Source organism: Dicentrarchus labrax, unplaced genomic scaffold (genome assembly GCF_905237075.1).
Source record: "Dicentrarchus labrax unplaced genomic scaffold, dlabrax2021, whole genome shotgun sequence".
Taxonomy (NCBI): domain Eukaryota; kingdom Metazoa; phylum Chordata; class Actinopteri; family Moronidae; genus Dicentrarchus; species Dicentrarchus labrax.
The window spans coordinates 25,202,152-25,214,529 of NW_026136715.1; the positions used below are offsets into that span (position 1 = coordinate 25,202,152).

Consider the following 12,378-nt stretch of genomic DNA (forward strand, 5'->3'; position numbering starts at 1 on the left):
TCGCTCAGTCCAGGTGGATTCTTGCAAATGCAAGAGCATTAGAACGAGCCAGAGGAACCTGATTTTTTCTCAGATTATCTGTCTAATGTTCTACTGTCAGGATATAGTGAAAGTTTCAACAAATATGACAAAAAGTTATTTTTATAAAAGTTATCTACTGCAGCTTTAAAGAGCAGCGTAGTCGCTTTCTTGAGTTAAAGTGCATGCGGATGATAATTTTACCCAACATACGGTCCAGAAATCCCAATTATCCATTATGCTCATAAGAACGAGTTTCTCATACCACTAGACAGCCACGGGAATTTAAGAATACCTCTTAATCGACCCATGACTCTGTTTTACAGTGGCCCAGGTTAACCAAAATGGATGTGCTGAAGGAGAGGGTCTACCACATTTCAGTCATCTTGTTTTAGCCTTTTGAAGGTTCCCCTTCAGAATCAGTAAAACCACAGTCAACTGTGTGGTATCGTGGCCTTTTTAGTTAGTGCAGGCCTGTGGTTCCATTCCCATGATACCAAGATATTCAGTACTTGTTGAATAGCCAGACAGTGTGACAGCAGAGTGTCAAATCCTGAAAAAATCATCTGCCACCATTTCCCTTTTTTTCATCTGGTTTGAGTGAATGAAAACAGGATGAGAGAAAGCTCTTGTTCTGCACTTAGATCCACAGTAAGCACATGCTGAAGGCATTTTCCCAGCCTCTCCGCTCTGCTTCCCATGTTGTGGCCAATCCCCCGGAGACTCAGGTTCTCGTCCACGTCTCTGAGGAATGGGGACTGGTGAGGAGCTTCATTTATCCACACAACCCTTTAGAAAGAGTATTTCCAGCAATACTTTGAAGTTAACATTGTGTGTCCTGTTAAAGAACCATACCAGTATTTCTGCAGTTTGTCTCATTTACTACAAATTATGTAGAGTTTATATCAGCAGCTAAAACAGACATTGGTTGCCATATTGTCTTTTTAAAAATCAAGTCACAGATACCTTGCTTGACGCATCCCAGTAGGGTCTGCTTGTATTGTACTGAATCAAAGTTACATAGTTTCATGTATGGATTGATCTGAAATGTCTGAACTGCCTTAACATAAAAGAAAACATCATCCTATGAAAATGGAAGTTCATTCTTGACCTTTACGAACTGTTTTATTAACAAAATAAATAAAGGTCAAAGGTCCACTTACTTGCTTTGTAGAGCTTTCTGTTTTTGACTGGGGTGGCACAAGTGGGGCACTGACAGTCATTCCCAATTTATGCAATTCCATCACTGTTTAAGGACTCCATTATTATACATTATTTAACATTAGTATCATCACTCTAGCTTTAAAACAGAGGATGCTACAGCCGTCTAAAAACAGTGTGGAGTAGAAGAGGAAAGGATAAAGGGGTGTAACTTGGGGTGGCCAATCAGATTTTAGGGGTGGCCAGTGCCCCCCCTCTGAAAACACCCCTGCTCACGTATATTAATCTATATCACAATCTCCAGCCCCCATCCCCACCCTCACCCACACTCCTCAAAGTAGACTACTTTGTGACAGAAAGATTGTGTTCATTGTAAAGCATTATCTTTATTATGCAACCCTTCAAGTCTCTACAAGTTGATCATTATACTATGCATAAATGAATGGAAACCAGTGGAAAACACATCCATAAATCAGAAACAGTGCACATGCCTTGGAAATAGTTTGAAGAAATGAAACACGTGCAAAAGTATGCCTGTAGTAAATGTTCTAAAATGTGCAAAAGCACTGTTATCATCCTTTAATGCTGTAAACTGTGCAGTAACTCTGCACACTTGAGACCTGAGAAGAGAGGTTTCAGGGGTACAGTAGATCCAAAGACACAGCATGATGGTGGTGATGACGAATGCACTAAAATTAGAAGCCTTTGTCCTTCCTATGTGACACGATGTGAGACGTGCACTGACTTGAGTGCCATTTGTTGCTCCCTGGGTAACCAGTTTACGTGAGGCATTGGTGGCAGCAGTTTTTTTAAGATGGTGAAGCAAGTGTGCTGTGCAAACACGGGAAAAAGCTGTTTTCAGTAATGACAAACAAATCTCTGGTACTGGTCAGGAAACTTGTTTATGCTTAAACTGAAAGTGAGTTTCAGAGCTTGAGGCGTTTTAAATAAGATGTCTGCTGAACTGAAAGAAACATTTTAACAAGGCAGTAACCTCCTGACAGCTAGAGGACTTTGGCATTATGAAGCAGAGTACTACCACAGTACTGTAAACCTGCTGTAGAGCTACAGTGTTCACCTTGAACTTTTACTGGAAGTCAGTTTTCACTTGGCTTCCTGTATTCTCTGAGCCTGTTGATTTATGCAGCAGAGACAAGAGAATGCAGTACTGGCCTCTATCTTCTATCTGTAGGATCATCCAAATGATTTGGATCTGACACATTTGTAGCTCAGCTTAACTTTTATTTCAGTTTCCTCCGATATTTTCCATGATGACTAAGCTAGAAGCCTTTCAGAGCTAGACACTGTTTCCGGCTTTTGTATTAATGGTGTGCTCTGTGTCAAATCTGACGTCAAGCTGAAAGATGAAGATAAATAGTCCTGACCTTGGCGCATATGAGCAGCAGTTTGCAGCCCTATATAAAATGAAGTGTTTTTAGCCAATATTTTGCAACAATGATTTTTCTTCTGGTTTTGCCCTTTTGTAGCTTTCATTTCAGAGCTGGCAAGGTTTATTTTTTCCTTCAATTATTATGGACCCTGTTTTGGTTCTTTCCTGTTCATGAGGCCGTGGTGCCATCTCGGCACTGTGCCACTGAGGGCAACACAGGCGTGAGATTTCCAACCTGTCTAACTTGATCCCATAACTTTTTATTTTTTCCAGTCATGTCTTTTTCATTTAGGTCAAACAGAGTCAGGGTGCTGCTATTGTGCATGCTTAATTTGGGTCAATGGTAACACATGGGTTTACCCTACTATTTCATGTCAAAATGGCTGCTGTTAAAAAAGGTCTACACTTGTAAATAGAATCAATTCTTAGTTGCTTTTGGCCTATTGGATTTGTCAACATCAAGAAATGCCTTCATTGTAAAGTCTGCTTTAGGTCATTTTTGCCCACTAGGGGGCAGACAAACTCCAAAACAAACCCAGAAAAACCCAGCTCTCATATGGACTCAGTATATCAAGTGTCTGTATTTGACATTGCAATAGTCGTCCTGTCCTTTCAATCATGTGGGTCTCATGCTTGAGATGTGAGTTTAACCAGCGGACACACCCTTGGCATGGATGTCCTTGGTCTGTGGCCTAACAGCTATGTTATTGCTGTGCACATTTAACACAAACACTGAAGTTGTGGTGTAGTTCAAGACTGATCCACAAAAACGGATGCTTGGACACAGCAAAGGGGCTACTGAGAGGGTGAGAGAGGGTTGTTTAGTATAGGGGGATGTTAATGTGTGCACAAAGTGCCCCTGAAGATGATGGAAGTCATCAGCTTGAGATGTGAAAATAGCTCTTCAGTCAAGAGACCGTTATGGAAGAAGGCTGGGGTAGCGTCATCCCTGACATCATCACAACTGTGTCTATTTCTGTGCTCCTTTGTTTCTTCAGCATTTGTTTCTTCAGATTACAATCACCCCTCTTTCTCTCTGGTTCTCCATATTTGGACTTGGTTTATCTTGTCTTTCTCAACTCTTCTCTAAGATGTTATCCTTTCTCTCCCTCCTTTCCTCCCCATCAAAAACTCCATCCACCAGAAATCTGTCATTAATCTTCACTGATCCAGACTGGAACTGATTTCTGCCAAGACTCCTAACAAGTGCCAAGTATGCTGCAACGGAAGGTAGCCACATCTTTTCCAAAAAAAGGCTCGGTATTAGAGCTCATAATTGGGCTTCTAGTTTCTTTTAGTACCATATGTTCTAATCAGATTCAATTTGGATATTTCTTTTGGCTTTGACATTAGCAGTAGATAATGACCAAGTCTGCAAACTACCTCCCGTCTTTCTCCATATTCTCCAGATACAAAAGTAGGATTCTGGCAGGACCTGAGTTGATTAGAAGGAGTTAATTTCATGGCATGTAAAACCAGGGGGGGGCTTGTTGTAAACACTGTCTACAGCCTGAGCTCATGTCTGAGACCATGCCTGAAAGACATACATAGAATGGGAGGGATCGAGTCGAAGCAAAAGGAGGGGTCGGGGTCGACTGGAAGGGGGCCCTAAGAGAAACAGGAGTGGGGGAGAGGGTTGGAGATGGAGGAGGGATGGATGGGTGGTTGGAAGGGTATAGGAAGGGGAGGAAAGGAAGGACACCTGGAAGGTTTGTCTGGGGCAAAATGCCTGCAACAACAAGACTGCCTCGCCACTGGTTTCTGTCTGAGGAGAGAAAAGAAAGACGAAGAAAAAACAAATGAGAAGAAAGTGGGAATGCAGAGAGTAAATACAAAGAAGGGGGGGGTGCTGTTGGAGGCGCATCAAGAATTTGCCTTTTAAGGGGTACAGTCTTCCACTTCCAAGCCTTGTGAGCTCTTGCGTAGCAGCCAAAACACTCAAGGGAGAAGAAATAAACAACAGTAAAGAGGCCGTGAGGAAAAGAAACACGAGCAATGCTAATATCTTTCACACTACTTAATAGCAATATTAAAATTGCGCAGGGCCTCTTTGTGCTACAAGTTTCCTTTATTACCTTGGCAGAAGAGATCAAAACAATGACAAGGATGCATCTGACATTCCTTCATACAACTTCTCACATCCTTTGTTTCATGTTAGGTATGGATTCTGTGGTGAAAGAGACGTTGTTCTGCGATTTCAACTAACAGGCTGTTGCATTGTAAATAAACAAGGGAGGGCTCAGTCCGCTCTGAATCACTGGTTTGCCCAGCATCCTAACAGCTGCCGTCACTGTGTGGTTTTCTTGGTTGTTTTCTAGACAATACCGACCATGTGCTAAGGAGAGACTGCCTGTATCTGGGAGCAGGAAACTGCCGAGGAGGAGAGGTGGGTGGGGGTGAGAACAGAGAGGTAATTGTATATGTAAGAGTGAGGCAACCCCGGTACAGGGGTAGAAGCAGGAGCAAAGGGAGAGAGAAAGAAGGGAGAGGCGCGTTGTTGGGATGGTAGGGCTGCGGAAGAAGAAGAAAAGCAACAAAAGGAGAGAAAAGAGTGAAGAACAAAAGAAGAATTAAAGGAGAGATTCACAGGATGAAGATGAATCCTTGAGCACTGACATTTGAGTCAAGGGTCATATGTGTGAGTCCAGGTAATGGGGATGTAGTGACAGTGATGCGAAGAAAAACAAAGAAAAAGTTAAGTGTGGAAGCTGAGTTTGGGTGTTGTGAAACAAAGAAGAGCAGTCGGGGGGGGGGACTGAAAAATGGGGAGTCCACATGTGACTGCAGCAGGACTGAACTGGAGAGAGAGGTGTTTTTAAAGTGTGTATAGAAAGAAGGAGGTGGGGGGGGGGCAGTGAGAGCATGCAGAGTGTATCCTTCCCTCTGTCCCTGTAGTGGGGCTGAACAAGAGCCAGGAAAAGGGGAAGGGCCTCCCTCTCCTCCTCTCCAGCTGACAAAAACAGCTGCCCAGGAGCCCGAGCTGGAGCCCGTTTAGAGGACAGAGAGGGAGAGAGGAGGAGGGAGGACAGAAGACGGAGAGAAAAGAGCAAGAGGAGGAGGAACAAGTCCCTGAGTCCAGGACCCCGTCCACCTATATGGGTTGCGTCGTGAGTTCGGACTGGTGTGGGGAGGAAGAGGTGCAACCGGTGCCGGTGGTCAGAAACCCGTCTCTGAAGAGAAGGAGCCTGGAGAGGAGTGAGAGTGGCAGGATGAGGTTGACGAAGGTCAGTGTGCATGCAGTGTTCACATGAGTGTGTGATGAAATTATAGATGAATGTGTTCACTATAACTGGGCGTGCAAATGTTGAAATGCACCCCCCTTGGGCATCCATGAGAGTGTGTCTTTGTTTGTAGACAGGGTACTGGACATCATATCTGTCACAGAATGTTAGAGTATGTGAGTTATGTATTGATCAGAGGTACATTAAAGGGAAAATATATATATGTAGGATGTTTTGCTGATCATTTAATCTACAGTAATGACTACATATACTGTTACAATGTTTTTTAATATGTTGTGGCATGATGCATTCTTTAATGGAGCCCTATGTTTCTCTGAAGTCTTCCAAATTAATAATATCAATAGATCAATAGCTTGACTACACGTTAAAGTCTGTTTACAGGTCTACAGGTGGAGTATTTCTGCACATGTGAAAAAAGTTTTATTAAGCTGTTTGCGGCTCTAGATGGAGATATGTGAAAATTGCCTTGCGTGATGTCACTTGAGTCAGCATCGGTTGGGTCCGAAGACTACAAGTTTAAGAATGACAACAATCTCGGGGTGTGGAGTTAGAAACAAGTGAGCTTACAGGGCCTGTAAGCTAGCCTGTTCCTCATCTCTGCTTGAGGCTAGTAGCATAACACACCTAAACCTCCAACAGAACCATTGGCGGTTGAGTTGAATTGTGGGTAATGTAGGCGCCAGGTTTTGATATGGAAAAAGAATGCATGGAATAAAAAAAACGTTATCTCCAGTTCTGCTGCATTGATGTTAGATTAGATAGAGTCTATCCTGTCAATCAGTGGAGGACTCTTTTAATTCATTTCATTTTAATTTAATTAATTTGGAGTCAGTCCAGCGGTGTATAATAATCATTTTTGTAGCCAAATGTTTTATTTTTAACTGCTACTTGAAGATTCTCCAAGAATACATGTTTGGGGTTTTATTGTTATATATGTATTTTGAATTCTGCAGCTTTCCCACAGAGTAATGTAGTAATGATGCTTCAGTATCAGTTGAAACAAAAGGATGGCTTGAATTTTTATGAGACCCACATTAATTAGGAGCCAGTGATCAATACAGTGGTCAGTGGTCTTTTCATCTCATACTTTTTATACCTGGTGGGAAATTCCCTTCCCTGCTGCCCTGGTCTAAAGGGAGGTCAAAGGTCGGCTGAAGAGCAAGGAGTTGATCAATATCAGATCCATGAGTGATAAAAAAAAAGTGCCAGGAAATACCTCCTCTTCTTCTTTCATTTGAGAATTTGTTATGCCCGTCTCATAGACATGTGCAGGAGAGCTCAAGTTTGAAGAAGAGATTGTTCATATTGGATGGATTTTTACAAGGAGCGTGTGTGTGTTTTGTTTGGCCTTGATTTAAGAGATGATGTGGATGACGGTGGTATCTGGTCATCTGTGCAGAAACAATGGAAGTGTTGTGATGGCCTCGGCACAGCAGGGGAATTACCATACTGTGACAATGTAACAGAGGCATGCTCGCTGGCTGGAGTGATGATTAGCCATCAAGAAAACATTGAGAACCTTGACCTCTGTCCACCAGCTTACATCACATTGGATTACAGACAGACTTAAGTATTTATGGCTTTCTTATCCAGATGTGTTCAGTTTGTTTGCGTGCATTTTCCTAAATGCACATGCATTCTGATTTCCATCTGCACTTGTTTTTTCGTGTGTGTATGTGAGAGAGTGTGTATGCTTGGTTGCACCACAGTCCCAATGGCTCCATATCACATGCTGAGCAGCGTGGGAATGTGGAGCCCTCTGGACGACGTCATCCTGCAGTGACCGACCCCACTGCAGGGGTGTGGGAACAAGTTAGATCCCACTGGTTATCCTAGAGGAGGAGATGTTGTCGCATTTATTTATTTGTAAACTTTTTTTAGGAACTTGTTTTTAGCATTATTATATATAATCATGGTTGTTTTCCATGGAATATTAGGTGTGAGATACTGTTAGTGAGAAACAGCAGAATGTGGCTTTAATTTCTTTATATCCTGGCAAAAACCATGTGAATACTGCACATATCCTGTCAGACTTAGGTCAAGTACTTACTGGAAACATAAAATGATGTTCCACATGCTGCTTTCAGTCAGTGTGATTACATAATTTGCTGATGTCAGGAACATGGGAAAGCACAGTTTTATCACAGTTTTTCTTTAATCCTTCAAGTTTTTTTTATTTATTGCCATTAATGGTTTTTGTGGTTATTGGTGTTGTTATACAAATTATGGGTTTTTCATTATCCACCTATAGCTAATTATCAGATTATCTGTACTCTTTAGGAGTTAATTTGATCATTTACTCACTGTCCAGTGATTATTGAACAGTTGTTGATGGAAAGTAGCTGAGCGTCAACAAACAACCTCCTAAAAAAGGATTCTTGTTAAATTCTGGCAGAGATAATAAATCACATGGTTCTCTCTAAAAAATAAATTGAAAAAATGGCGTAAATGTGAATGATGCAGAAGTCATGTGGGACAAATCAAAGTAGGCGAGCCTCGGACAGAAGTATTGAAACTGTCACCTCGAGGTTATGTCCTCGTCATAAGATTTTTCTGATCCGTCCTATTGTGTGTTATGATCACAAACAGACCATACTGGCATTGGAAGTTAAATGTTTGAATATCTTGGCAGACATCATAATAAACATGTATTTAATTCAGCTACATGCACAGCCAAGGGTTCAAGCCTGAGAGTCATTAATGGAATCGCTTGAGAGTTGCAATTTAATATGAAACTTATTCTCTCGCAGCCTCTATTGCCATGGAATGGCAGGATCTTTTCAGCCACGCCAGCAGCATGGCTCTACAGATAACAATGTCAGTCTGTCAGTCAGTCCACCACTTTAGTCCAGAATCTAATATCAGTTATTGGATGGATTTCCAAGAAATTAAGTGCAGATGTACGTGGTCCAGAGATTGAATCCTAATGACTTTGGTGAAGCCCTGACCTCAGCTGTACTTTTTGTTTAGTACTAACTTTAATGTTACCTTGCTAACGCACTAAACTAAGATGGTTAAACATTCAGCATATTAGCATTGTCCCTGTGAGCATGCTGAAGAGGTCGCTCAAAGCTTACTGGTACTTGCTTATAATTCTAGTAATCTAGAAAATTAAAGAGCTGGTACGTAGGATTTAGTGACATCTAGTGGTGAAATTGCAGATTACAACTAACTGAATACTGCTCACGTCTGTATTTGACAAATTAATGTGTGTAGGAGGAACTACAATGGCCGCAAAACTTGAGAAAAACACGAAAGGCCCTAACTAGAGCCAGTGTTTGGTTGGTCCGTTCTTCGCTACTGTAGAAACATGGCAGTTCAACATGGCAGCCTCCATGGAAGGCGACCCGTGGCGTCTGTAGATATAAATAGCTTATTCTAAGGTAACAAAAGGTGATTATACACTAATGAAAACATACCTATCAATACTATAATCCATTTCTGCCAAGAGATCCTCCTTAATGTAACACACTTGACATTTAGTTTAGTTCTATCTTCCAACCCACTGTTTAGAGAAAATGTCCAATTTGTACTCACCCCAGTTCTGCTCTTTTTTGTGTGCCTGTTTTACTCTAGAAATACATAGAGACCTGGCTTTGTGACAGTGGTTTTATATGTATTTGTCTTGCTTCCCTGTAATTTGTCATGAGCAACAAAGTTTAGATTGGCCATGACAAATACTGAGGCCTTGAGCCACAGGCATTCACTACAAACACACACCCAAGACAGGAAGGAACACTGACCGGTTAGGGTTAAATATAGACCCCCCCAACATCTAGAATAGAATAGAAAAGAAATCAAATTCTCACACTCCTGCATGTTAGAAAAAAAGTCTTTAGGGGGTTAGAGCACCTACTGAATTCCTATGTAAACTCCACACTCAGGGGGTGGCTGTCGTAGTCTAGATTTTTGTGGCCTCATCTGTCCCAAACTCTGAGCGGGATTTGAGGAATGCTTGTTGTTGTGTGTAGCGGGCACGAGGATGAAAGCTGATCGAGGGGAAAGGGAAAGACATAAACCATTTCCTCCCTCCGTAGGTCTGCAAACCACCCCAACAAATCCCAGCACCACCCTTAAAAGAAAACACCTCATAGCAAAATATGCAGGGTTTCTTTTCTTACACTCAAAAATGTCGGGCTTGACGTTTGTCCAAGTTTTGAAAAATGTCTTCGGGACTGAGCAGCACTGGCTGACAGAAAGGATTTTATTGAACTCATCGGCCCGATAAATGCGAACATGTGCTCGTTTGTGTCACCAGTATCTCTGTGTCTCGCACACTCTTCCCACTGCTCTCTCGCTCTTTCGCTCCTTCAACAGCTGCACCTTATCAGTCTCTGGCGTAGTGCTGTCTTACACAATCCTTAGTCAAGCTACACAGCCCCCTTTTCTAGCCTCCTCCTCCTCCTCCTCCACCCCTCATTTCCTCTTGGCCCGGGTTCCCACTCTGTCCACCTCCTTCTCATTTACCTCCAAGCGTGATTCAAGTCCTTCCACTTCCTCAAGACTCAACATTCTGGACACACCTGGCATCCTTGTAATATTTCATGCATTGTTTATGAAGCACCTTGCATTGTGGTGTCCACTTCAGTGTTGGTGTAAGATTCAGGAGCCGGCAAAAGTGTCATTTTCTCAAATCAGCACCTAAAATCCCTTCTCTCTCTTCCCATCCACAACAGCGTCATCCCCCTCTTTCCTCCTTCCCCTCCATCTTTCTTCCAACATGACCATCCCCCCACTTTACTCGCCAACTCAACCCCTCATTCCAATCCCAAGCACCAGCTTCCTGTCTCTCATGGTCCCTGAGTATTTTGTTAGTCTCGCCTGTGGCCTCCCCGGGGGCCCCTCCTATTACCTTTTTTCACCTTACTACTTTGTTCCCCTGCTCCCTAATCCATCTCTCCGCCCCATTCCCCTCCGTTCCCCTCACCCTGCCACAATCCAGAAGAAAGGGAGCCGAATTCCACAAACAAATCAAACTCCCCGAGACCCCCCAATCCATCAGTCCTCCCTTTATTTTCTATCATGAGCCGGAAATTCTTGGGTCATGAGCAAAAAAGGAACGGAGTGCATTGCTGCACGTGCAGTTTTTGGTGGGGATTACTGCACCGTCATAACTCACAGTCACGTTCCATACTGTTTGGAAGGGATATACTGTACAGCCTTTATACCTGCACATCAGTCTGACACATATGGAAGTGACTATGAGATTGAGGCAGCAGACAGAAATAATGCTCTGTGCATTAGGAGTCTGAGGCTGGGGAATATTATGGGCTAACAATTTAAGACGGGCAACTCAAAGGGAATTAACCTATATACATACGTGGGCATATAGTATATGGCCGTATAATCACAACCATAAGCATGTGTAGTTTGGTATGGGATCAAAGATTTCTTTTACCATGTCTAATTTCAAACATCTACATTCACAATATTAAAAAGCTAGAGAGGCTCTGTAATAATGGCTGTTTGTAGGTGAGGAAGGAGACACACGGCTGCAGAGAGGTTATATTCAGAAACACACAAAAAGGTGATTCAAATCACGAGATGTGCCTGCCAATTAAAAGTAACAAAACTCTGCCTCAACGCAAGCATTTCTGTAATTTCACCACTAGGTGTTGCTACTAACACACTGGTCACCACTTTTAGCAGCATGTTGGGGGTGTACTGTGAGAATGCTGTCGGTATGAGGAAAGATTGTGAAGCAGGACAGATCAGGTTTATTTGGAAAAAAGATATTATCATTTCATGTAAAATATATTCACACAGTGGTGTTCATGGGTAAATAAGGTGTTTAGCATATTTATTGTCACATAAAAGTGTCTGGAGAAGCTACAGATGATGGATAAATGTTTGAAACTGCCAGCCTCTGACTCACAAAGTGGTAGCAGTACAAATTCACTGAACCCATTGAGAAAAAAAGAGACCAAGCCTAGATAAAATACAACACCCACTTTTATATCCTAATAATATTACATAACATATGCTTTCAAATCAGTTCAAATGAACCCACTGAGAGCATGATGAAGAGGTCCTTTGGCAGTGGGAGTATTGTACTCGTCCCCATTCAGGGGCAACTTGTTGACATAAATATTGTCAGTTACACATTTAATAATGGTGTTGTACAGGAGGAGGAGAGGAGGAGGAGAGGAGGAGGAGGCCCACAGCCACCCCATTTACATGAGGCCCATCATTAAAACGCCTCAGTACATGTGTGAGAGCTGCACAGCTACACGTTTGTTTACATGTTAGGATTTCAAATGCCCCTCAAATTTGGGGCACGCTAAATACTTCCATAATGACCTCATCTTTTTTGGTCTTTTGCAAAGTCACACCCAGTTCCACCTACCATACCACATTTTTGACCTTGTTGTGAAGCCTAGGGATAATTCTGTAGTTACTTAATCACAGTTATTTACATGTTTACTTTAAACTACTTGATAATAATATTGAATAGCACAGACACATCATGAATTGAATGAATTTAGGAATACTGTAAATGTGATCAAATTAAAACTATTTAGAAGTAAAACACAATCTGAATTCATCACCAATATCGTAGTGTTTAAT

At 42.2% G+C, this 12,378-nt stretch overlaps 1 protein-coding gene across 4 annotated transcripts in view; it reads left to right on the top strand.

Annotated features, from left to right (window-relative positions):
* The first annotated feature begins 5,458 nt into the window (after positions 1-5,458).
* The window catches only part of tns2a (tensin 2a), a 50,924-nt gene continuing 44,004 nt past the window's right edge, over positions 5,459-12,378 (top strand). For all 4 annotated transcript variants that reach the window (XM_051425026.1, XM_051425028.1, XM_051425027.1 and 1 more), the window contains exon 1: positions 5,459-5,793. In XM_051425026.1, coding sequence (XP_051280986.1) covers positions 5,665-5,793 — 129 coding nt within the window. In that variant the 5' untranslated portion in view covers positions 5,459-5,664. The remainder of the gene's footprint in view (positions 5,794-12,378) is intronic.